The sequence below is a fragment of the Lacerta agilis genome, chromosome 8, assembly GCF_009819535.1.
Source record: "Lacerta agilis isolate rLacAgi1 chromosome 8, rLacAgi1.pri, whole genome shotgun sequence".
NCBI classification, from domain to species: Eukaryota; Metazoa; Chordata; class Lepidosauria; order Squamata; family Lacertidae; genus Lacerta; species Lacerta agilis.
The window spans coordinates 52,262,209-52,289,582 of NC_046319.1; the positions used below are offsets into that span (position 1 = coordinate 52,262,209).

The following is a 27,374-nucleotide window of genomic DNA, read 5'->3' on the forward strand; positions in this document are numbered from 1 at the left end:
TACATTCATTGCTTATTGCCTCACCCATGGCTGCCCTGTGGAAGGTAGCCCAGAAGGGAATGCATCCCTTGCGCTGAAGCAAGGCCCCACCCACCCAATCAGATTTAAGCCAACCAGGGGCCACTGATGGAGCAGGGGACCCCCACCAGAGGGCCTTTTGCCTAGAGCCCATCTCCATGGCGAGTGCCCAGTGGGGTAGTCAGGAGATGGACCTACTTGATGCAGGTTGCTTGCCCTGACGACATTGAAGCTTTTTGAGGGATGGGGGGGGGGAAATAAACCTTTATGTAGCATTTTGAGGGAAGGCTCTTCGCTCCTGCTCATAGGGTGGTCACTGGTACATTGGCAAAAAAAAGAGGACACAGGTTTGCATAAACAGTGCAGGTGCTATTTTATATGTATAGATGCAGATTTGGAAAGAATTGCTACAGTTTGAATAAAAATACAATCCATTTTGCCATAGCCGGGAAGGTGTCAACCTCTACGCCTGCCCAATCTGCCATCCGGGTTCTAATTAATGATGGACTACCGTGAGCCCTGCCCCCCACCATAAATTTATTAGTCGTTAACTTTAGGCTTGCCATATGTCAGGAAAATTCCTGACACATCCTGGTTTTCAGGTGTAAAAGTGGTGTCAGGGGAAATGTCAGGGGAAACCTGGGTGCATGTCAATGTGATGGGAAAAGCATGAACAGCTCCAGAAGCTTAAAATCACTATTTCTCCCCCCCCAAAAAACAACTTTGTGGATTTCAGGAATTTTACTTTTTGAAATATGGCAACCCTATTTAACTTAGACTGGGCAACCAGATGTTTTGGCCCTACAGATGTTGCTGAGCTACAACTCCCATCATCAGCCCCAGCAAACGTGGCCAGGGGATGGTGGTGGTTGTAGTTCAGCAACATCTGGGGTCCAGGAAATACCACCACACCTGACGTAGAGGATGCCTTCAACTCAAGGACTCTCCTCCGTACAGCAGGACACATGGCGAACCACATCCCCTCAGCAATCCATCAAAATCTACCAGGCACCATTGGTCAGATTAATCCCCTAACAACTTGTGGCAGGGAGGAATATCCATAATTCACACCACAGCTCAGGAATATTCATCATTCACACCACAAGTCTTTTATTGTGGACCTTCCACCACCAGGAACAGACCCTCCTAAGAGCAGGATCTGGCCTGGAGCAACTTCATCTTGATCCAGCTGCCCAAGAATCACTGGCAATAAAAGGTCAAGACATTCTCCTGGTTGCCCCTGGTCAGGATGACGGGGGGTCTCAGGTCCTGCGAGAGGGTTTCCAGCCAAGCCATATAGAGGCTGCTGGGACATACTCCCTTTCGGCCTATCGGCAGGGTTCTGGAAAAAAAGGTGGAGAAAGCAGAGAACGGCTTATGTTTGTTAGTTGTAAATACAGCTGGTTTCTTATTTTTATGGCAGGACCAGAGACCTGTAGTAGCTGGGTGGCAAGAGCTGACAGAAGCCATAGTCCAGAACACCTAGAGGTTTACCAGGTTGGGGACGCAGCTGCACAATCTAAATCTGGTCTGCACACATCTGCTGTGCTGTGCTGAATGCAGCCCACCCTAGCCATGCATGGCAACCCTCCAGGGACCTGAGAGGGGGCACCTGCAATTCCTGCCTTCCAGGACTGCAGTCCCAGGAGAGTTGTCAATGTAAGAAAAACACTGGGGCCTAATTTGAATAGTATAGTACTTGTTATCTGGTGGGCGGGGTTTGTGTGTTTTGCTTCGGAATCAGCCCCTCCCTTCAGTGTGTGTTGCCTCCTGTTGTTGTATTTAGTTTCTCTCATTACGGTATGTTATCTTGTTACAGTTTTCTTTATTATTAAGGATTGATTTTATTAATCCTCCCCCCACCTCCGCAACAGTCAAGGTCCTTGGAGGCCACCATGCATGGCTGCTTCAGCTTGCTGGGTTGTGCAGGCCTAGCCCATATCAATGCATTTCCAGCCATACTTCTTTGTAAGGTCAACAATTCACAAAACATTTGCAAAAACTCAGGTTGGTCAGTTGGTTGGTGGCTTGTCTTACTTACATGAAGATGAGGGCTGCATCTCGCGAGTAATCCAGCAAGATTTCGTTCATCCTTACTTGTCGAAGTGACTGAAGGGCGGAAGAGAGAATAGACATCAACTAAAAACTTTGGCAGGATTAGAGTACTACTTGTAATGTGCAAAATACAGTGGAAAATGGTAAATAATATCTCTAACAAATTAGAGAAAATAGGATAAGCTGAAGGAAAAAGGGATAGATAATGGAAACTAGGGACGGGTGGAGGGAAGTCAAGGGATTCTGAGAATCCTAAATGTGAGGTGAATGATATGTTTAAATTGAAACTTGTTATATAAAATTTAATAAAAAAAATATTTATAACAGTAAACACAGAGATTAAGGCCACATTTACACCATGCATTTAAAGCTTTGATAGCACTTTAAACAGTCATGGTTTCCCTCAAGGTTTCCTGGAAGCTGTGGTTTGTTAAGGGTGCTGAGAGTTGCTACATTTCCCAGTGTTCCTTGGGAAGAGGGGCTGGCTGTAAAACCACTCTGAACAATGTGGTTTGTTAAGTGTTGCTGGGAATTGTAACTGTGAAGGGTAAACTACAGTGCCCAGAGTTTGTTGAGGGAATGAATGTGCTACAAATGTGCTTTAAAGGCGTCATGTGCCCACAGCCCAGATATTGCTGAACTTATACTTCTCCTGACTGTTGGCTATGCCAACTGGGGTTTATTATTGTTTGTTTTTATATAAAAGCATTGTAAACCATAAAAAAATATCTCGGCCGTACAGTGCTCCCACAATTACATGTAATTTACTTACATCACTGCAGCTTTGTGTGGGGAAAATAAATAACTCAGAAGTGGGAGTGAGGAGTCAGAAGAAGCCACCCAAGATCTTGCACAACCTTCCCAGAACCCGATAAGCAAGATGGGGGGCTTAAAAAGTTATTTCCCGCTGTGGAGCTTTTGGGTCCCCTGCCTTGCTTACTGGGCACTGGGAAGGTCACACGACCTTCCCAGAGCCTGGAAAGTGAGATGGAGGGCAATACCCACTGCAGACAGGTAAGGATGGTTGTGCAGCAGGGAGGGAGATTCCAGTGGTTTGCTGACTCTACACAGTTTTGCCTTTACTCGTGGACTGCCCCCCACCCCATGTAAGCTGCAGGCCCACTGTATTCAAAAATGCAACATAGAAACAATGAAAGAATAAAAATAGAGATACAATTTGAAAACCAACAAAACAGTGTTATTAAAAAACAACAATAACAGGAGTTCAGTAATAAGATACTCCAGTCTTGTGGGTCGGGGAAAGTCAGGGCAAAAAGAGATGCCTTTATGAGTTGCCTGAAGCAATTGATGGGTGGTGCTTGGGAATGGAGAGGAAAGAAGGGCATGCTACAACAATGCAGAAGTCCAGTGCCATCTCGAGGGCCACAGGTCAGCCACCCCTGCATTAAAGGACTTGGGACCCATTGAGAGGAGACAGCAATTATTGTTCACTTTTGGTTGGTGGCAAAGCCCACTCTCCACACGGCCAGCGGAGACCCTCAGACCTTAGCTTTATTTTTCATGACTTCCTCATCGGAAATCTTCCATGGGCAGCCGTGCCTCATCTCGTTCACCATCGCCTCGTCTTTGAAGCCATCGTTCAGTCTGAATGGGGCGATTAAGTCATCAAATCTCTTCACACTGTCAACAAAACCATGGAGATCTTGTAAGAGACCAGGTGGTATTGTTTCTGCTTGAACCCAAATAGCCCATCTAGGATCTCTCTTCCCCGGAACATTCTGGCATCCAAATGAGGCTGTCAGCAGTGGAGACCCGTACAGGTCTGTAATACCAAGCTGGGGACAGATCTGTCAGTTTCAGTTTCTTGTTTTTCCAGCCTTGAGAACATTAGAAGAGCCCTCAGCCAACCAGATGCCTGAGGGAAGCCTACAAGCAGGGACCTGAGCACAAGAGCCCAATCCCCTCCCCTCTAGTTTCCAGCAACTGGGATTCAGAGGCAAACTGACTCCAACAGTTGAGGGAGAAACCTAGTCATTGTGGCTAGTAACCACTGACAGCCCTGTCCTCCACCAAAGCCTTAACTTTGCCACATTTCACATAGTTTTAAAAGTCATATTTATAGCTAATTTTTCTAATGTAAAATGTTAGGTGCTTCTGATACAAATTATTACACAATCTTTAATGTATATGTATAACCACTGCAAAAACCAGGAGGTTATGTTATGCATTTCACACAATAATCCTGTATTATTATTATTTATATAACAACCTTAAATTTTAAGGAATAAGAAAAAAACCCCACCACCCATCCATTTTTAAATGAACAAAATAACAATAAATAAGACAATTGCAGATTATTAAACTGGATGAGCAAGAAGCTACAGTTAAGTCTTGATTTACTGTTCAGGTCGGGGTTTCTGGTTGATGTCAGGAAGAATATGGACCTCGTGAAACCCAAGTCGGAACTTGCTTAACAGGAGATGATCTGCAAGAAGGAGAAGAGAACGTAGTACCTTTTGCAGGGGCAGGGGGTTCATTTTTATGTTTTCCTATGCCCAATGCGCACATTGATTCTATATATTCTGGGGGGGTAACTAAAATGCAATAACCTCTCTTCATGTGAGGAATTTTGCTATGCATCTTGGACCGGCCTTCCTCAACCTGGCACCCTCCTGTCATTTCTGCTTTTTAATAGATAACCACAGCCTTTTAGATGCCCCAGTGAGAAGCTCTCAAGCAGGGCCTGAGCACTACCACAGCCCTCTCCCAGAGCACCAAGGGATACAAATCCAACCAAGGGCACAAGCAGTCCTAGACTTACGCCTTGCGCTTCTTCATCCATCCTGTTGATCTGCCCCTCCGACAAACACCCGGATCTTGCACTTCCCCCACCTCTTCTTGCGCCAAGGAGGTAAGGGATGAGGAGTGTCAGGCCTGCCAAGTAAGAAACAGAATGGCTCTTCATCAAATAGCCATAACTGTGGAGAAAATGGAGTCTGGGAATCCTTCGTTTATTTCAGTCTTTTCGAACCTGGTGCCCTAGAGATGTTTTGGACTACAACTTCCATCATCTCCAGGGCACCAGGTTGGCAAATACTGATTTATATCACACTGTACTTCCAAGATGGAGCCTGTGGTGGCTATAGGCAAGGTTCTAATCCCAGGTGGTCTTTCATCCAAGGAGTGGCCAAACCCAAACCAGCTTAGCTTTAGCAAGGTTGCTGTATCATGTGCCTCAGATCAGCCCTGGGACCAAAGAATTGTAGAACTGTAGAGTGAGAAGGGACCTCAGGAGTCATCTGGTCCACCCCCTGGAATGTGGCAATCACAGCTAAAGAATCCTTGACAGATGGCCACCCAACCTGTTTTAAAACCTCCAATGGAAGAGAGTCCACCTTCTTCTGAGATTGTTCGTTCTACTGTTGAACTGCTCTGACCATCAGAAAATTCATCCTAATGTTTAGTTGGAATCACCTTTTTGTTATTTGTACTTTGAATCCATTGGTTCAAGCCCTAGGCCCTAGGGGGACTAGGCTAGTCCCCTAAATTTTCCCAGTAAATTAGAGTATTAAAGTATTAAAGCGTGTTGCCTCCTTCCCAAAGACTGGGAAGCTTCTACCCAGCTTAGGGAGGGAGGCATGATGCTCACGTGTGCAATATTGGGACATCGTGTGTGTGATGTTTCCCTTTCCATCATCCTCATAAGCTGGCACCTATGGCTCTAACTGTTCCCTTATGAAAAAAATTCACTGCACACCACTGACTCAGGACCCCAAAAGCAAAATGGCAGTGATGGGTCAAGCAGAGGTTTGAACCAGAAGGTACAACGCCCCTTGGTACCACAAATCCTTACCTATGTGGGAGAAGGATGCTGAAATTACCTCCATCATCGAAGAGCCAGTAGATGTCAATGGTTTTCTTGCCCTGCTCTATCTGGAAGGCAGTGCTTGCTTGCTGTTCTGCTACCAAGGCATCAGGGTCCACTAGGAATATAATAAAAGGATCCCCACTGCATGAGTAAGAGAGTGCCCAGGATTTCAAATGACACTCACCAAGTGAATTTACAAGCTTATGAAATACCTCTTGAGATGCTCCACTTCCCATTCTGTTCATTAGGAACTTAAAAAAACCCAACTCATCTAATTATATGCAAAAATATGCAAATTATATATTGGGTTGTATCCAATACAACTACGTTCTACTTAGAATAGGCTCGTCAGAATTAATGTACCTAAGTTAGGTCATCAGTTTCAGTGGGTCTTCTCTGAGTGGGACTATGTATAAAAGAGCCAAGTCCCATGCTGTCATGTATTTCTGCAACTTTTTTTTACAAGTATTAATATGTAAGTATTTTTATATAGTTATATGTATTGCTGTATGCATCGGCTTATGTGTGGTTAGTTTAGGAAACCTGGAATATAATATGCATATATAATATATAATATGCATATATAATATAATTATACATGCTATAGTATGATGCTGTATATAAAATCTGAGAATAGTTTGTATTTTTAGTGTGACTGGTAAATAAACAACTCATTTCTTGTCGAAATCTAGGAGCCAGATGGGAACTAGGGGGGTGGGGTGGAAATCTGTGGCAAGAAACAGAGCATGGAATTTTTTTAGAAAATGCCATCCCTAGTCTCACAGGCAGCTCTTATCACATGGTGAAATGTGTTTCAATAATTTTGGCGTAACACAGGCCTTGTAGGAGACAGTAGAACATGATGGCAACTTGGAACAACTTGTAGACAATACTGAGCTAGATGGACCAATGGTCCACATGGGGCTGATGTGGTCCTGACCCAGAGAGTAACCAATTGGGCAGGTGGGGAAAATGAATGTGGGATTGTTTTTATTTGCATCTCATTTGCAAAGCTAGGGCAGAAATCATAAATCCTAGGAGTAAGCATAACCAACAGAATTAAATATTCACTTTGTAATCCTCCAGATGTTGGACTCCAACTCCCACCAGCCCCAGTCAGAAGGGCCAATGGGCAGAATGATCAGAGCTGTAGTTCAACAACATCTGGAAGGCACCATGTTGGCTACTCTGGCTACTGTCCTAGATCCTTTGAAGCCTATCCAATCCAGCATCCTGTTCTCACAGTGGCCAAAACAGATTGATGAGGAAAGGTCACAAGCAGGACACGACAGGAGAACGGTCGAGACAGGGCCCAAGATGGCAGGTTTCTCTTCCTGTGCTATAGGAGAAGAAATCAAACCTCTGAGTTGGCACACCCTGATTTCAAAGGCCTTCCAGCTGTGGCCCAAGTCAATCACTTTCTACACAGGTAGGACAGCCTTAACAGAAAGACAAGCACTAGAGGTCACAGAAGTGAACCTGCTGGGAACTGACATGACTTATCCAGGAGGCTCTTCAATGTTCTTCTGTGGATCTTCTGCTGGGTCAAACACAGGGTTAACTAGAGGAAAGAGAATATGCAATGAACACAACGGAGCACTTTTCCTCAGCCTGGTGTCCTCCAGCTGCCCAGGACTACATATCCCGCAGCCTTAGCTAACACAGCCATGCCAGGGCTGGGGCTGATGGGAGTTTGTAGTCCAAACAATCACGAGGGCATCAAGTTTGGAAAAGCTGCTCTGGAGGTTGGCTTGGAGCAAAAGAACACCCCCTCAGCAGTTGGATGGTAACAAGGATTGTGATTCATTTCCTCCTTACACTAGTGAGAAGGACCAAAACAAGCAAGATCAGATTTATTTGATTTTTGAGTTTGTTTCCCTCGCCTCTTGGACTGGTGCCTAACACTGAACAATGGCTTGTGATGAGCCACGGTTTAACATAATATGTTGAGTGCGGCATACCATCGGGAAGGGCCTACCTCCTCATGAGTTAGGATGAAGGAAACAGGTCATGGCTTTGCATCTGCTTTGCATGCAAAAGTCTCAGGTTCAATCCCCGGCAGGGTCTCTAATAGGTCTAGGAATTGTCCCCTCTCTGAAATCGTACAGTGCTATTGCAGTCATTGTAGACAACACTGAGCTAGATGGACCAATGGTCCAAATGCCAAAGGCAGCTTCCTGTGTTCTTTTCTGTGTCCCACAGTTCAGTGGTTTACAGCATCTGTTTTGCATGCAGAAGGTCCCAGGTTTAATCCCTTGGCATTTCCTGGTAGGGCTGGGAGAAACTCTGGAGAGCTGCTGCCAGGCAATGTGAGGGTCACACAGAGCTAGAGGCTGCCTCCTCTGTTCCTAATTGCATCCTTTTAGGCAAATCAACTGAACTACAGGAAGCCTCTGGCCCAGACAGGATGTGGGGGAGGAACTCACTGTGAGACTGCACGAGCCTGGAGATGTTGAGCCCTTCCTTCCTCCGCATCATGCACACGCCATACTTGAAGTCAAAAGCATCACTGGAAGACAAAGCCAAAGGGCTGCCAGAGTCAATGTAAGACAGATCTCAGAAGTCCTGGTTGGAAGCAGCGGAGGCTGGTCTCCATGAAGGCAAATGGGGCACTGCCCTCCAACCCACATCTGCCCTGCAGCCAGTCCCCCACCTGCCTGCTTACTTACAAGCAGCTCACAGGATGGCCCTGCTTGTCAGCCTCCTCCTCTTCCTTAGCCTCAGTGTTGGTCAAGACAGGAGCCAATTTAAAGATGAACATATGAAATATTTGCCCAAGTCATAAACAGACACATCTGCCCATCCCTGGTGCTAATGGTGACTACAGACAGCTGCAGCTGTTGATTCATTTAAATGGATCCCATGCCATGACCCAACTTACTGCAGAATCCCAATGTATTCTTCCACTGTCTGTGGATGGGCAGCCTGCCAATTCTTCTTGTAACCAATCACAAGGACATTGGGCTTCATTCTCCCAAGACCGGAAGCCTTTATGAAAGCAGAGAACAAGGGGGTATCATTATATCCACACTGACACTCCCTCCTCATTCCTCAAGGGGCTGAACTAAGAACTTGGGTGGAAACAACTGGGGGGGGGGGATTTTCTAGCCAGGTTCTCCATGCCATGTGTAATTTTATAAATTTCTATCTGGTCACCTCCTACTCGCCTTTTCTCTAAACTTAATTCAGGGCTCATCCACACTTGTCCTTTTCCTAGAAACCACGGGTCTGAATGGTTTCCCCCCTTCCCCCACTCTTTCCCCAGGGATAACCTGCTCTTTAGTGCTAAATCAAAGGAAAAGTCCAATCCGGAGAAAAATCAAAATGCCATTTGTTCTGATTGAGCGCTAAAGAGCAGTGTTCCTCAGGAGAAAGCAGCAGGACAATGCCCTCAGTAATGCCACCAGCATGCCGCATTCTGCTGCAGAGTACGGCTGCTGAAAACAGACAGTAAGAAACAACAGTTAATTTGTCCAATGATACTGAACTTTCACAACAATCGTTTTAAGGATTCTTCAATGTAGCAATCGTTGTAGACATGGGCTGCCTATTTACCTTCAGCATTTCAATATAATTTTTTTCTTTTTGTTTGATTTTTACCTGCATAAGAATCTGAACTCCAGTTCTCAGGTCCTCAGCTAAGACATCAGTATAGAAAGACTTGATTTTGCGCTTGGTCAGCCACTTGACGTGGCCTCTGGAAGCAAGACGGAACTCGGACATCATCTGTTTGCCTGGTCCCTGTGAGAAAGCAGAAGAAAACAGTGGGAGACCCAAGGGTGGCTGACTTAGGCACATCCTTTCTGACTCGTGTGACCATGAAGTTATCCAAATTGCACTTCACTAATGTGGCACCCTCCAGGTGTTTTGGGCTACAACTCCCACCATATCTAACTGTTGGCCATGCTGAATGGGGCTGATGGGAGTTAAAGTCCAAGCTGGACACAGAGCCTATGATCAGATCCCATCCCTGGGCTTGTCTCATGGGTGCCACCTGCACCTAGGATCCTATTTCAACAACAAAAGGTGTAAGCCATCCCTCAGAGCATGCACAGAGGCTCCTTCTTATACCAGTGAGAAACCACATGCCACTTCCTCATGTCTGCAGTTTGAAGAAGGGACTTCAGAGCCCAGGAAGTTTGAGCTAAGGGGTACCTCTGTGTTGTTGTTTTTAAATTTGGCACTTGGCCAGCTTAATAATGCAAAGGGGCCAATCATTTCCCCATTGATCAACCACCCACATCTGCAATTGCTGCACCTCAGGCAGAGAATAAGAGGTAATCTGGAAGCAGAATGCCATCCTGTGATTAATGTGCCCTGCTTTCAAAAAGCAGCTTCTGATCTTTGCCTTGGCAATTAAACTGCAGCTGGAAGCAATTGCCTTCCATATCTTCTGAGCCTATCATTCAGTCCTGCTTAATTAGCTGACTATCCTTCCAGCGGGAACAAACAGAATCAAACGCAGCTTTCATCACGCTTGATGGGGAAACCAGATTTGCTGCGGCCACTCCAGCGTGAACACAGTTGTTTTCTGCTACAAACACAATGTGTAAAAAGGCAGGTGCTCCAGACCCTCCTAAACATCTGGAGATGGGAGTTGAGGGGTGGGGGTTACTGCCAGCTTACCACTGGGGGCCATTTTGGGTGTTCTAGGCATCTGCCTGGTGGAGCTGGTGATGCATAAGCAAGCAGCAGTTTCCACAGGTAGATTGTGTGGTCCAGCAGCAAGTAAATCAAACTGAGGAAGCCAGAGCCATCATTTCGACAGACGCATGCTGGGATTCAATTGGCTTTTGGGGACTCCTGATCCCTGCTGAGCCAGAATCTGCAGTACCACCCACAGTGCTGTAGCACAGTTGAGATCAGCCCAACTGGCTTACAAACTGACCTGGAGGTCTGAAATGGCCCAATCTTGGTACCAAGGCCCCTGCTTTGAGACCATGGGTTCTGTATGCTAGCCTTCACACCTCATTGGTTCACTGTAGGTGGTTGATTCATAGAGAATCAACTGTCTCCAAAAGAGCTCCTAGATGAAACCATTCCTAGCCTGGTGCCTTCAGAAATATACAATAGACAGGCCAGCAGGCAGGCAGGCAGATAGATGCCCACAGCCTGCAAAGTTGATTCTCCTGTGGCGATAAATACTCACGATCAACACATTCCCACAAATCATCAGGCTCAAGTTTTTGGTGAAGGTTCCCACAAAGTCCACCAGGGCTGGGCGGAAATTGGGAGGGCCAGTCAGCACCAGGCATTGAGGTCTGAGGGAGAAACATGAGAAGTCGTAGGCTGCACTTGGGACCAGATCATCTCTCGGAAGGCCTATTCCCATCTGGTCCTCCAAATTCAATGTAATTGGTTTGACTGTGCCGGCTGAGGCCTCCTCTGCTGCTCTTCCCAATGTGTGGAATGAGCTCCCTGTGGAGTTCAGACAAGCACCAACAGTGGAGCGCTTTCTCAGGCAGCCGAAGAGCTCCCTGTTTACCCAACTGCATTCCTTGACTGTTGACATCATTTATTTTGAATTGCTTCCCATAAAACATCCCAAAATAATGTAACGATAAAAAACATCACTAATAAAGCACATAAAAATAATTTCAAGTCCAATACAGAACATCAGAAGAGCCTGCTAGTTTAACTCTGCACTGCATGAAGAAGCACTCATTTTTTCTCAGTCCTGAATTGCCTGACATTCAGCTTCATTGCATGCCCACAGACTAAGATATTTAAAAAAATGACCTAAAAGGCTTCTTGGAAAAGGAGGATCCTCAATAAGCGCCAAAAGGATAGCACTGTACACTTCCTCACCTATAATTCTTAATGTGTTCATCCACCTCGTTGAGTCCCACAGAATAGTTCAGGGCCATGTTGTAGGAACCGGCTTGCACAGATGAGCCCCAGTTCACCCCTAGAGAAAAACAGCCAAGCAGGATCAGAGCATTTATTTTTGCTTAATGGTAGCTGGCGTTCACAGAATCACAGTAGAGTCAGAAGGAACCCTAAGCACCATCTAGTCCAACTCCCTGCAACTGCACACATTACCTTCTGGGCCACATTAAGGGGGGGGGGTCCACATGCCAGTGGTGGGTGGGGCCAGAGGCAAAAGTGGGCAGGGCATTAAAAGGGGGAAAGGGGCTTTGACTGGGAGGGGGCGTGTTGCAGGAAGAGTCCTGAGGGCCAGATGAAGAGGCTTTGAGGGCCAAGTTTGCACATCCCCGCCAGGCCCGAGGTTCCCCAGTTGCATACCTGGCTTCTTATAGAGAACATATCCGAGCAGGAAGACCACAATTCCAATGGCGATGAGGGCAGCCCACCAGGTCAGCAGGAACATGATGACCACGGACACAACGGCTCCAAAGAGAGCCACCCACTTGCTGTAGTAATTGAAGGAGGGCCTCCAACCTGGGTGGATGTGGCAATGAAAGAGAACCAGAATAAATGGCGATCAAAGCACTGCACACACACACACAATCTTCTTGCAGACAATACTGATCTGCCATCCCCAAAGATCAATGGATCTTATATTAGGGGAAACATGGGGATTATTTCTTTGCTGTTGGAGTAATTTTGTAAAATAAGGCAAAGAACCTAAATACCTGTCATGAGCCTAGATTACCCACACATTTATATTATTATTATTATTATTATTATTATTATTATTATTATTATTATTATCTTCTCATCCAGGGCATCCAGCTGATTATTCTATCGTTTTTCTCCATGAGGATCTTGGATCAGCTGGTGATAGCAAAGAATGGAAAGTTTCTAGTGACTGTCATTACAATAAAAGCCCAAAGATGCTCTCTGAGTTTTAAATTGCGTAATTTTTAATTTAGTTTGGCCACTTTATTTGTTCAGTTGTGTTAAGAACATAAGAAGACCCTGCTGGATCAGGCTCAAGAGGGCCCATTTAGTCCAGCATCCTGTTCTCACAATGGCAGGATTTGAGTGCAACCTGATTTTTTATTATCGTACAGTACTTCATACGCAATTTTCAATGGCTGGTAGCTGATGCAGATCAATCTTTCAATCTATTCATTCAGCTACATATATTTGATGCGCAATAGCCACTATTTAGGACATTGCTGGATAAATTATGTTAGCTTAATGTAAACATGCAATAAAATTTAAATGGGGAGGGGGAGAAACACCACAATATGGAAAGGCAGCTGGGCTATAGGGATGAGCCAAATCAGGCACCCCAACGTCCAGATTTTGCAGCCCTGCTTGTTCACCACTACGCCATCCTGCATGATAAGTGGCTGACAATGAGGCCATACACCAACTGAAGGGCTCAGCTCCTGCTCCCAAGTGCATGGCCCACAAACCTGTTTAGATCTGCTAGGAACAGCCTCCCATCCTCAGGACAGTGAGGCTTTGGAAGTGGCCTGACCTGGTGCGCTACTTTTGCTGCGAAGCACCATGAACCAGTGGTGTGATGGTGAGAGTGTCCGACTAGGACCTGGGAGAGCTGGGTTCAAATCCCCACTCAGCCATGAAGCTCATTGGGTGATCTTGGGCCAGTCATTGCCTCTCAGGCTGACCTACCTCACAGAGTTGTGATGAGGAGCAGGGAGAACCATGTGTGTCACCTTGAACTCCTTGGAGAACATGATGGATATAGAGTCAATGAATAAATAGCACCCCTTACCTGGAGAGTTGGTGATGGATGCATGGAAGCAGCTGAAGTTAATGAGTGCATAGGAGCACAAGAAGAAATTGGAGATGATGGGGGCAATGGCATTCAGTTCAGCTGCAGGGATAGGAGAGAGAAGGAGGGAGGTTCCGTTCATTTGTGCAAATTATTCAAAGCACAGAATCAGGTGTTTGTAGGGTAGTTGTTATTTATTAAATCATAACAGTGAGGACTTTCAACACAGAATTAAAGACCCTCCTATGGCCATTGTTTGCCCCACCCTGAGTCAAATCACTTCATGACCCCTGAATTACTTACCAATAAGAATGAAGCAAATCGCAATGACGTACGTCAGCATGTAACCCCTGATAGGTTCGTTGTTTTTTCCATAACCCTTCCCAAAAAAGCCAATGGCAGGGTAGAGCTGGTCCTTACAAAGGCACTGTTGGGGAGATGCAAAATGGCTACTCGTGACAAGGTCTTGAGCCATCAGGAACATGCCCAGAAATGTCAAGGTTTAAAAACTGGAGGCAGTTCTCAGCCTCCTTCACATCCTGAGGTTAGTGGGGCGATGACTGGAGAGGGGGGCTTCTCAGTGGTGGCACTGGAATTATGGGGTTCCATTCCTAAACACATGTACCTGGTACTCTCATCAATGCCTTTCAGTTATCAGGTGAAATCATTGCTGTTCTCTCAGACTTTTCATGAAATTTAGCTTCCATTTCGTTTGAGTAGCTTCTGGTTTGGTATGAATCCATTTTAGGGGGCCTGCTGCTATTTTCTTTCTAATTAATTTTCTTCTCTAAATAAATTTTATTTGATACAAGTGTCAATAGTCCATATAAAAGCTATCTTTATAGAAGATAAAATACATTTACAACAGGCAGAATATTAACCTCTATATGGGGTTTAACTGTTCAAATGGATCATGACCCACTGCCTGTCATTTATAAAAGGACTGGGCTCTGTATTTCATTAACATGCTCAAACTCATCATCATTTTAGAGCAGTTTTACCCAATGAAATGCTTCATGTATCATATCTTGATGTATCACAATCTTATCTCAAAGTCAGCTTCAGAGCATCCCAAGGAAGATGTGGAGTGATCTTCTTTTACTGATGGGGGAAATAAGGCTGGTGGTTTTTCACAGTCTGTGGACAGTTGTGGTCATTTGTGTTCAGATTCAGAGCACATTCCTACAGGCCCAAGCTCAGCCCCAAAGTAGTCAGATCTTAGCACTGTGGTCTGGCTTTTGGATGGGAGGGGAATCCAAATTTCCTGGTTAGCTGAGCAGTCCCACTTGTGCCTGTCTCTCACCTGGAAGACTTTGGGGGCTGACACAAGGCAGGCCAGAGCGGAGGAGAGGGTGGCCCCAAAGATCCCAGCTGTGATTAGTGGTGCAAAGCCAGACACCATGCTCATGCTCTGCAAGGAAACACAACGGATCACATATGCACTGTGCACGATGCAGAGCAGCAGCCTGGACTTCAAAAACTCAGAGAGACCAGTCCCAGGCCCCAGGGTCACAGCCAGCCCTGAGGCACAGCCCAAACCTAGGTCATGGGCTCTGGAGCCCAAGACACCCCCAGAGCAACCCCTGTGAAGTCTGTCTCCTTTAAGCCTACACCCCCTGAGGAACCAATCCCCTCCACGCCAGTGACCCATGTTCCCAGCTCATCACATCAGTGCATGTAATGCACACAAAAGGACTTATTAGAAAGGAGGATACTCCAGTCCAGAGACTCTTTCAAACCTTCAGATCCAGCCCCCAGAAACATAAAGGCCACCACTGGTTCATTCTCCAATGTGATCAGAGCAAGGGCTCGCTTGGAACTGTCCTTGGTTCTGCAACTACCAACCTGTCACAGGCCAGCATGGGTGTGGTGTGTGTGTGTGTGTGTGTGTGTACCACTTGACACTTGTGATGGCCCCCACCCAATCAGGGGATCCCACTCTTGAGCCTCTTTGCCATTGCTGCCTTGCCATTGGAAGTTATTAAACACAGTTCGGATGGCCATCTGTCAAGGATTCTCTAGATGTGGTTTTGTCCCCAACCCAGTCTGGAGATCTATTCACATCAGAGAAGCCATCAGTAGTCATGGAATCTTAAAACTGTAGAGTTGGAAGGGACCCAAACTATCATCTAGTCCAAATCCTGCAATGCAGGAATCATAGCTAAGTGATGGACCCAGCCATCATGCCCATGGTTGATTAGAGATTGCAACCCATCTGGTAGGGTTGGATTCTGGGCTGCAATAGATTTAAAGGGAAGAAGGCAGTGTCTTTGTCCTCCTTCCAAGTATCCCCAAGGCCCAGGTATCAAATAATAATAATAAGAAGAAGAGTTTGGATTTGATATCCCGCTTTTCACTACCCAAAGGAGTCTCAAAGCGGCTAACATTCTCCTTTCCCTTCCTCCCCCACAACAAACACTCTGTGAGGTGAGTGGGGCTGAGAGACTTCAGAGAAGTGTGACTACCACTCTTAACCACTACACCACACTGGCTAAAAAACACCCTTCCCCATGGCAGTATGGCTGATAATACCTGGTAGAAATTGATAAGCCCAAAGTTACAGGTGTGGCTCTGAGCACACTCCGTGAAGTTCCAGCCCAAGCTGCAAGCGATCCCTTCACAGCCCACAGAGCCAACAGAGACGGTGTCGTTCACGTTTCCAGAGGCATCCCGGACCACACACGCCCCTAAGAAAGGGACCGTGATAATTTAGCATAATTTCTGACAGCTTTCCTCCACAACATGGGCTCTTGGTTTCAAAGACCCGTGAGCCACTCTAAGCAGACGGAGGCAAATTTAGGCTGCTTGGATCTACTTTGTTTTTCTCACCAGAGCCCCAATCCAGTTAGAGACCTTGGCAATTAAGCAATATATAAATCCTGTTAAACAAACCATATAATGTTCATTCCACACTTGCAAGGATTCAATCCTTTAGGCCAGCTGTGCCTACACTTTGGAATTCTCTGCCCTTTGGTACTGGGCAGGTGCCTTCACTGCTCTCTTTTTAACAATGGCTGAAAACTTTTTTCCCTTTAACCAAGCCTAATCAGATATGTAAATCTGACATGCATTTTAATATGAAATTTTATTTTATCATGTATATTTTTTAAAACCGCTGATTATATTTTGAAATGTTTTAAATATCTGATTTTATCAGTAATTTTCACATATCCAGAGCAGACCCATTGAAATTCGTTAATTATGTTTAATAATAATAAGAATAATAATTTATTTATACCCCCACCCATCTGGCTGGGTTCCCCCAGCCACTCTGGGAGGCTCCCAACAGAATATTAATAAAACCACTTCCGTGCATCACGCCCCTTCCACGCCTACAGGGGCTGGGATCCCAGCCCCTGTGCAATAGGAGGATTCCTGGCCACGTCACTGCCGGGCCGAACAATCCAGTTGACCCGGGGGCATGGCCAGCGCTGCTTAAGCTGGAACGCGGCCAGGAACCCTTCCTCTTTGTTCCTGCTCCCCAGCTGCATCGGTTTTCCCACTCACCCGCCCTTTAGGCTTTCTCTGGACCTTGCTATGGACCTTGGTTGGTCGCCGTTGAGGGGCCTGGTAGAAATTTTTCCCACTTGGCAAATTGGCACCAGCTATTTGGTTTTTTGCCTACCTCATAGCAATTCGTCACAACTTCTAGTTTGGGGGTTAGGCATTGGAATATCTCTATAGAAAGGTGGAGGGGAAGTTGCGCCATTACCTGCCCCACAATTCGAAGGGTATTCCGTTAAAGGTTTCTGGGGGCGTCGCCCTGTCCGAAGCCTAAGGAGGTTAGGGCCAAAGGCAAGCCCCTATCGGTGGCCCCAGGGGGGAGGGGTTCATAGTCGATACGCATCACAGGGGCTCCTTACTGGTGGTTAACCCTTCACTGACTTCCAGCACACGGGCTGGGGTCTGATATAGTCGGTTAGGGTCCAATGCCTAAGCCAGCCACTCAACATCTATAACCAATAAAGTTGTGGCCTTTTCTGCCCATTTAACCTTATATTATGTGTCACGTGTCAATTATTTCCCACGGGGAGGGCGGGTCATTGCCACGCAACATGATAAAACATCAAACATTAAAAACAACTTTAACTTTAGTAGGTTTACTCGGAGTAGGACTACCAGTACCCCTTGTAAACTGCTCACTGGTTTTGACAATTAAATGCTTTACGAATCCTACAGAATAAATAAATAAAGCCCACCAACCAAAATCAGGTGGACAGCAGTAGCTCAGGAAATACACCTTGAATTAAGACATATTGCTCCTGAGCCCATGCTCAGTCCAAAAACAACCAGGAGGGCAGCATGTTGACTTTCCCTGCTTCTCTTGATATTACATTTGCCTTGCTGATTACGATTAATGCCTGACCATTACCTACCAATAGTTGCAGATATAACCAGATATGACACAGTCGTCCAGAAAATAGCCATGAGGGTTCCTTTGGGAATTGCCACGGCAGGATCCTACCCAAGAGAATGAATGAGATTTAGGTAAATGCCTTCCATAGGCACCACTGCATTAACCAGTAATTGTGATACTACTAGGGGCTCACCAACCTCGCCTGCCCCACCCTGTTGCCAACCCCTTTACACCTCACTCAAACCTCTCACCCCACCCCCCCAGCTCCTTCAACTTCTCCCTTTTGCTCACCTGTGCCTCTCCATCACTCACCTGCCTGCCTGGGCCACTGGCTCACTCACTTAAGGCTTATCCACACTTTACCTTTCCTCTGTGCTTTCCAGGCAGGTCCCATGCTTCAAAGCTCCACTTTCCAAGCCCTCGTTTTCTTCTTCTTTTGCTTTGGGGCTTTCCCCGTGATAACCTGCTCTTTTAACACTGAACAGGAGCAAATGGCAATCTGCAGAAAACCCGAATCACTGTTCGTTGCGCTTCAGGGTGAAAAAAAAGGGCGCTAGGACATGGAGCTTTAAAGTGCGGACCTGTGCCTGGAAAGTGTGAGGCAAAAGGTAAGTGTAGATGAGTCCCTACCCTGATTGCCTCCTCACTTGCTCCTCCTGCTTGCCTGTGGCTGCAGGGAGGTTTAATGGAGGTGGGAAGGTTTGCCAAACTGCTCTCTGAAGCAGCTCCCCCTCCTTACTCACTTGCTTGCCTGCTGTTCTGTTGTCATGCTGGAGTTTGTGTTTGGTAAACTGCAGCATTATGACACCTTACATTTCTATGTATACAGGAACACACACAAATGCACACATAGTTTTGCACAGAACTGCATGGGCTTTGGCTTCTCCCAAATGAAACATGGCTGGAAGGAAAGAAGATTCAACTTATATGCAACTTTTCATGCTTAGCTGTAATAAATCACCTCTCACTGAAAGAGAGAGAGAGAAAGAGAAATATATTTATGTAATGAAAGGCTCGTCCCTCTGCATCCCCAACAGGCTATATGTATAAAAAGGCTAGAATGGGACCCACCAAACCCTCTGCCCCAATACCCAGAATTGCTCGCACCAACTATTGCCCTGGGCCATGTTTCCAAAAGGAGGCCGCTGACTCCAGCACCCCACCTCCTGGCCCCCTGGGCTTCAGCAGCCAGACCCGCCTACCTTCAAATCACCTGAAATGTTGGCTCCTGCCAAGATGCCAGTGGCTGATGGGAAAAAGATGGAAAACAAACCAAAGAAACTGCCATCAGGCCCGCGCCAGTTTGGCACAAAGTTCTGCGCAAAGATGTCCGCTGGAAAAGAGAAGGTTTTGTCATGTGTGTGCTTGCGTATGCAAACTTTACACCTGATGACCAATCCAATGAATGGGAGAGGGCAATTTCCATCTCCCTCTGGGCACTGGACTGGGTGGAGAGATGTAAACCTGTCTGGTCACTCCAACACCATCTCAACTTATTTATTATTATTATTCTACCACAGCTACCGGAACTTGTGTTATGTTTTGAGGATTGAATGCACTCCTTGGGTGAGAGAACCAAACTCAAATGTTCCAGTTGTTATTATTTAAAACAAATAATCTAGTTTAGCTTGTTGACTTGCTAGACACAGACACAACTTCAGCCCTATCACTTACTTACTTACTTACTTACTTACTTACTTACTTAGAGCTACTTTATATGATGTTTAAACATCAGAATAGGGAGCTGTGTTACACTGAGTTGGACCATTGGTCCATCTAGCTCAATGTTGTCCACACGGACTGGCAGGGTCTCTCTCTCCAGGATTTCAGGCCGGCGGTCTTTCCCAGGACCACCTGGAGATGCTACTGGGGATGGAACTCAGGACTTTCCACATGAAAATCAGATGCTCTCCTGCTGGGTTATGGCCCTTCTGCATCATTTCCAACCCCCAGTGCTTCCTTACACCAACTTAGTTCTTCTGGAGTACTTGAGTTTATGAACAATCCTCTCCCCCCTCAGCCGCTCATGCTAGCATCTTACCCCTGTAACTGAAAAATCCTTTGGCTTGTTTCTCCTCACTGGCTGGAATGATGGTTCCCACAAGGTAGTTTACGAAGGAGATCATGATGACAAAGAAGAAAAGAACCTGTGCCTGCAAAGACCAAGCAAATCCATTGTGACAATGACAACCCTACCGGGAACTGAGTGTCCTCATAGTAGGTACCTTTCAACACAAGGAGCACCTCATGTTGGAGACCATCTTCAGGCTGTGTGTTTGGTCTTTTAAGAGACCCTGGTTCTCCAAAAGGGGAGGAGCCTAGTAGAGGCGGGCTGGAGGCAGAGACTCCCAAGACCTCAGTCTACTTCCAGTCCCTTGGAGCTCTCCGTAGTGCTGGGATCACTGACTTGCCTTGCCCCCCTTGGGTTGCTCCTTGTGACCAGAATAGGGCTCTCTCCCCATTAGCTACACCTGCCCCTGTCCCAGGCCTTCTAAAAAAACAAAGACTTGCATAACAAAGCTCTTACCTTGGCTTCCCACTCCATCCCAGCCAAAGAAATGCCAAGCAATACAGTCACTGTGATGACCCCAATGATGCGAATGTCATTTGTGGGATCAACCATGGTCGAGTGGTGCTCCTTGGGAAGAAAAAAAAACACCAACAGTCAGTGCTCACAGGGCGCATCAGAATGAGTGCACTGGGGACTCAAGGTATAATCTGGGGAAATGAGTGATCTAGAGAAGTTCACAGGGTTGGAAAGGGGCCATAGATCAGCAGCAGAAAATGTACTTTGTAGGCAGAAGGCTCTAGATTCAATCTCTGCCATCTCCACTTAAGGGACTGTGGATGCCCTGCACTGTGGGATGCCCTTCCCTCTTCCATACATGAAGCATCATCCATCACTTGCTCCAGATGTCTTGCAAAGAGACACTTTTTTGCCCAGGCTTTCCTTGACCCATAAGATCAGAAACTGTTATTACTGGATTTCTGCCATTATACATATTTATGCTACCGTTTTTTCACTTATATATTGCATCTCTGTTTTTGCGATCCTGTTTTCTCGATATTAAGTCATTTAGAAATTGTTTAAAGTAAACAACTAAATGTCACCTAAAAGTGCCAGAAATCTGGAAGAGGCAATGCCAGAGCAGAAGAAACATGGCTCAATTATATGCTTATGCCTTCTTAGTGGTGGTGACCTGGTTGCGGAATGTCCACCCAAGAGAGGCTAGCTTGGCTCCTTCTTTATGGTATTTTCTGTGCCAGGTGAAGACCTTTTTGTTCAACTGGTTATTATTTTTTAATGTGTTTTTTTAAAAATGCAAACTGCTGGACCCCAACTCCCATCAGCCCCAGTCAGCATGGGCAATGGTCAGAGACGAAAGGAGTTGTGATATGACAGCTTCCCATCTGGAGAGAAAAGCTTGCATTTAGAATAGGAAGATCTCTGGTTAAAAGATCAGTGCTGAGTAATCTACCCCAAAATGTAAGTGTGCTCAAGACTTCACACAGCTGTGTTATTTTGCCCCCAATAATTGGCTCAGAGTGAGATTTGAATCCTTGGCCTGAAAACCAATCATTTTTAGCTGCCATGTCTGAACACAGTTAAAGAAGTTATTATTTGAGGACCATTTTAATTTAAAAATAGGTAGAATCTCCTGGGCTGTTCTGATTCAACCTATAAATTTCTGATGCCAACCTTTCATGGTCTGGGGAAACTCCTAGACTCTACCGTTGCTGGGAGCCCTGGTGGCTTCAGTGGTGCACAGTGCCTGTTTTCAGCTCAGGATGTTCCTGGGACAGCCTGCTCACACAGATCTATGGGCCAGTAACCTATTGCTTAGAGCCTTAGACTATGTCATTGTGCTCTGTGTGGAGCTATCCTTATTTATTTTATTATTGCATTTAAACTGCGCCTTTCCACCATGGTTCTCCCCCTCCTTATTTTTAATCCTCGCAACAACCTTGTGTGGTAAGTCACCCAGTGGGCTTCATGGCTGAGTGAGGATTCAAACTCTGGTGTCCCAGGTCCTGCTCCAACTCTCTAACCACTGCACCAGGCTTCCTCTTGCTGTCCTTGATGATGGTTCAAAGATTGCAGAGATTCCACCATAGCCTGGTGGCAGCAGTTGCCCTGGCTTACCTGCATCAGATCCCGCACAGTCTCTGCAAAGCCCACCGTGTGCATGGCCACAGCCACCGCATTGGCAAAGGCAAAGATGAGGCCAATGGAGCCTCCCAGCTCAGGCCCAAGGCTTCGTGAAATAAGGAAGTAAGTCCCACCTGAGATATGGGAACACAAGGATCATCACACAGGCTTGTATAGCTCACCTACTGCAAATTATATATTTAATCTTATTGCATTGATATCCCACTTTCCCCTTCAAGAGTCTCAAGGTGGCATGCAAGTTGGTTCTCCTCTTCCTCATATAATCCCCACAACAAACCTGTGAGGTAGGTGAGGCTGACTGGCTCAAGGTCACCCAGTGACCTTCAAGGGCCATGTGGGAATTTGAACCCTAGTCTCTCATGACCTAGTCCAGCATCCTAACCACTGCACCACACTGGTACCCAGGAATTAGGCAGGCATAGAATCATAGAATTGTAGAGTTGGAAGGGACCCAAATGATCATCTAGTTCTGAGCCCCTGCTCAGATCCCTCCTCCTGGGAGCGCTATGGTGGGATTTGAAGCTGGCCGGTGAGAAATGTCAAAAAATGGTGGACCCCCTGGATCTGTCAGTCTCTTGAGTGGAGAACCTTCCTAGGTGGAAACGTCATTTTGCCAACCTCTGCAAATGCCTCCCACCCCTCTTAAGCCCCAGCCATACCGGGGCCAGCAATGGGTTCCCCTCCACACACACACCTCGAGGAAGTCTCATCTGGTTCTGATAGAAGAAGCTGGTAGGACATTGTTTGTCTGTTTGTCTTAAAAAATGATGAGACTTGTCTATGTGAAGTAGAGGTTCAATGTGTACACACACATTGGCCAACCCAACCCGTGCAACTTTGTCAACATTTCTACAGGTGATGTGCAAAACACTACCTGATTTAACTTTGCCATTGGTGGAGATGGCTGAGATTGACAGCCCTGTGACGGTGGTCACTGTCACAGAAAGCAGGATGATCACCCAAGTCAGTGCTGTGAAGAAAAGCAGTTGTTTTGCATTATACTGCTTAGACATTAAGGCCATGGTTGGATTCCCACAGAGGGGTTCCACAATTTGGGAGCTCTCAAAGAAAATGTCCTCTATTGGGCTGCCACCTCTCCAACTGCTGAGGTTGGAAGTGTGGCTAAGCCCTCATGTATGTACCAAGATATGTTTGTCCCAACCATGCAGTAAGAGGATGGACTTACCTATTCCAGCTTGTGCAGTGATCCAAGGCAGCCGCAGGTACAGAATCACACCCCAGATATTAAGCATGCAACGGATCTGGAAAGTAATGGGAGCAGCAATTGGTAACTGGGAAGAATAACTGAAGCGTGTAGGCACCTCAGGGACAGTGAGGAGAACCAGAGAACCTAGGATATTCTGATCTAGTCATTTAAAACCTGTGAGCCAGTGCCCTGACACCTCTGGGTCTGCTTATAGCATTGGAAGAACAATATGGTCAAGTCTTCCCTGGACTGTACCATTTCAGACTGAAGGGTGTGCATGTGTGGGTGGATGCACATGTTTAAATATGTCATTCTTTTAAAAGACACCTAGTGCCTGAAGTGCACTAGTCAGAAAAGGAGCACTGGGACCCCTGGCATAAGCGAGGAGATCTGTCTGGTGAAGGAAGATGTGACAAGGGGTGTCTGGAAGGAAGACTGTTCCCTGCACCTCGCCTTGTCTCTCCGTCACAGTTTGTGGCCTGGCAATTCAGCTGTGACTCCTCCATCATAAGGGGTTCCTTTAGGTGACCCTTGGGGTCCCTTCCAACTCTACAGTTCTATGATTCCATGAACCCCCTTTGTAATTCATCCAAGAGAACTCTTGAGTGATAGGTTGATACCATGATTTATAGCAAGGAGTAGCAAGGCTTTCTTCAGACTGAGGGCCATACTCCTACCTGCGCAGCCTTCCAGGGGCCACCTGTCATTGGTGGGCGGGGCCAGAGGCAAAAGCAGGCAGAGCAACAAATGCACTTTCTACCTTTGTACAGTAGCCTAGCTTCTCCACACTCATATGCTTCTCTCTCTCCTCCATCCAGACAACTCAGAGGCATCATCGCTCAGAAGCTGCCTGGCTGAAATAAAATGGGGTTCCCTTAAAAACCAGTAGAGAGGGGGCCCTGGGAAGAGAATTCCAAAGGGATGGAGCCACTACAGAAAAGGTCCTTTCCCAGGACATCCTTTAAGCCAGGAGTGGGGAACTAAGCAACGGTACTCACCATCACCCCCTTAACCCAGCCAAAACGGACAGGTTCCTCCTGAGGCTTCGCATCCCCCTCACCAGCCTCCTCCTCGGTTCCTTCTTCAGAAAATATGATGTCCCTGTGGAGCTCATACGCTGGTGGGTGGAGATGGCTACTTTCTTGCTGGAACAAAACAACAACAACTGATGGCAATCAGACTGCAAAATTGGGGGCAGGAGGAAAGTGAGAAAAGTTATGGGATAAAGAGACACCTGAGGTACAGAACATGCTGTCTCAGCCAGCAAAGACAATGAAGAGGTCATCAGAACTGGGTGGCTGAGGAGTATGGCTGTATTGGTACATAGTGGACAGTCTGGCCATGACCTGGTTGTGTCCAGAACCCAAATGGCTGCTGCATGAACTGGCTTTGCCCTGCTGGTGCAGAATGAGGCCCACTCCAGGCTTGAGGGGGACCTGGGAAAATGACCGTCTCTGGGTTCCCTCACCTACATCAGGGCCAGGGAAACCTTTTCAGCCTGAGGGCCATGTTCCTTCCTGGGCAACCTTCTGAGGGCCATTGGTGGGCAAGGTCAATGGGGAAAGTGAGCGGAACAACAAATGAAACTTTTCCCTTTGTGCCACAGGTTGGTTTCTACAAACCTTTATCTATCCACCATCCAGACAAGTGAGAAGGCATTATTAGAGTCCAGGTTAGGATGTGATACAGCGCCAGTGAGGGACATGGCCTGGGGAGTGTTCCAAGGGCCAGGTAGAGAGGACTGGAGGGCCACATTTGGCCCCTCTGCATGAAGTTCTCCAGCCCTGTCCTACATTAGTGAACCCTGGTTGGCTGTGGTGACAGTGGACAGCAGGGTTGCAAGCAGACCTAGGCAGCTGAATCTAGCCACCATTTTTATTACCCACAATGCCCCTGATGTGGAACTTCTCCTGGCCATTGTGGGAAATTATTCTTGTTGTTGTTTTGCTAGACCTGCCACCTGGTCCTGCTCAGGGCACCAGGCTTGATGCTGACACTCACGCTGGTTCAGAAAGCTGATTCAGTTTCTTGCACCTGCCTGAAAGCATGTTAAAACCTCCCACAAGTCTCGGCCCTGCCTGGTGGCCCCTACTCTTCTTAGCTATGGCTCCTCTCAGCTCCTGCCAGAACATCTGTGGTCCAAAACATATTAAGGGCACCAGGCTGGAGAAGGCTGGCATAGATGCCATATTAAACCAGCTAGTCTTTTAAGGGGTCATGAGGCTCTGGGACATCCACTGCACCTCTAGAAGATCAGCCATGAAAAAAAACATATTGACACTGGGGGAGGAAAGTTCTCTGCACATGCTCAGAGGCATCACCTTCTTTCTCATGTTCACAGATTTAATTTGATATTGAAAACAGATGTCAAGGATTCTCCACAATCTTGCCCTTTTGAATTTATGGGATAATTAAAAAGCAATTTCCATGGAAGGTCTTACATGGATGCCTTGACCCAGAACCAAAGACCTTTAGGACTTAAGCCTCTTGTTGTGGCACAGGAATATGGATATTCTGGCTGCAGCAGAGAAAATAACACACAAATTATCCATTTCTAAGGATAAAGAAGACCTAGAACATTTCTACATTGTTTGGTGAGATCTCATTGCTTATGTGTCAAATTCAGGTATACAAAACTCTCTTACCCCACCAAATCGCAAAATCTGGCTTTCCTGATGTGTTTTTCTGCTTTTATTTTTTTCTGCTTATCTGTTCTCTGTTTATTTGGGAAATGCAACTTCCTGCTCCTCTGTTTTGTAACTGGTTATTTTTTGTTTATGCTGTTGATTTTATATTTTCAAAAACTTTATTTGAAGAAAAAGAAAAAGAAAAAGAAAATAAAAGTTGGATCTGTGCCCTGAGAACCCCCCACCCTGCCGTCTCAAATGAATGTGTGATCAGACTGTCAGGCGGAAAACTCGATCCAAGCATGCAGATGTCAAAAGGGCACAAAGATGGGGTTATGTATTTTCATGCCACTTCTCTATATGCATTTTTAAAAATGCAATGAGCAAAATAGCTCCATGGTCTTATTTTTATTTATTTAATTTTTTAAAAAAATATCCATGACTCTTAGCCTGTATTGCTTATTTCCAGAAGAGCTTGTGGGGAAAGGCAGAAAAAAGAAATCAGAGTTGCTAAAGACCTTGAGAAAGAGTCCCCCAGGGAAGAGACATTCTGAGCTACCCATCCTCAACCACTGTTGAAGTTAGCTCAATTGGTTAGAGTGTGGAGCTGATAACACCAACGCCGTGTGTTCGATCCCCATATGGGCCACCTGTATATTCCTACATGGCAGAGCTTGGACTAGATGAACCTTGGGATACTTTCCAACTCTACAATTCAATGATTCTGTGATCCAAGTAATGCAGATCAGGAAAAGTGCCCAAAGACCAACGAGGCTTTCTTCCAGCTGGGAAAGAATGTGGGGGCAAGATTCAATGCTTTGTCCCCTGGCTCAAGACCTGATGGAGATTGTGATCGGGGAGGGACAGACCTGTAAAGAATAGTGGTTAGAGCACCTGCTTTGCATGCAAAAGGTCCCGAGAGGAATCCCTGGTGGCAGGAGAGACCCCTGACTGAGCTGGATATACTGAGATAGATACATTCATGATTATAAGGCAGCTTCCTATGTTCGTGACTCTGTGCAACAGACATTCTGTGAACCAAACTGGCTTCAATTTACCTTGAGGAACGAGTGTAGATCGGACAAGGTAGGTCTGGTCTTCTTGGCTTCACCGGAGACTTTTGTGTTGGCATAGTTTTCGTAAGTGGGGACAACTTCGATGGTGTTGTAGCCAAAGGTCCGCATGTAGAAAGTGTTGTTGTGGGTGAGGTGGCTGGCTTGGGCAGCATCGTAGGTAACCGTGTCCGCCTGGCCATAATGAGGCCTGCCTCTGTCCTCGGTGCTGATCAGGGTGCTGATGGTGAACCTGCCGTTGGAGTTTGCCGGGTCGGCAGTCCGTTCCATCACCTGCGATTCAGCCATTTCATGGCCCTCTGCTCTTCGTTTTGCCTCTCCTTCAACTCACAGGCAAGGGATGGCACAGATTTTGAGCATATACTGCAACATCTAGGGGGGCATGG

The 27,374-nt window shown here is 46.4% G+C and overlaps 1 protein-coding gene across 1 annotated transcript; it reads right to left on the reverse strand.

Annotated features, from left to right (window-relative positions):
• Positions 1 to 1,168: 1,168 nt before the first annotated feature.
• SLC12A3 (solute carrier family 12 member 3) lies at positions 1,169 to 27,374 on the reverse strand. The gene is given in 28 exon segments (XM_033157460.1): positions 1,169 to 1,360; positions 2,060 to 2,127; positions 3,579 to 3,714; positions 4,435 to 4,519; positions 4,852 to 4,891; positions 4,893 to 4,936; positions 4,939 to 4,968; positions 5,916 to 6,051; positions 7,423 to 7,463; positions 8,329 to 8,411; positions 8,784 to 8,890; positions 9,503 to 9,643; positions 11,052 to 11,163; positions 11,711 to 11,810; positions 12,149 to 12,304; positions 13,554 to 13,655; positions 13,857 to 13,980; positions 14,857 to 14,964; positions 16,086 to 16,240; positions 17,930 to 18,014; positions 19,113 to 19,243; positions 19,952 to 20,063; positions 20,438 to 20,548; positions 22,055 to 22,194; positions 22,956 to 23,051; positions 23,268 to 23,343; positions 24,287 to 24,433; positions 26,974 to 27,374. Coding segments are annotated over 28 exon segments (3,111 nt in total). The 5' UTR covers positions 27,277 to 27,374; the 3' UTR covers positions 1,169 to 1,218.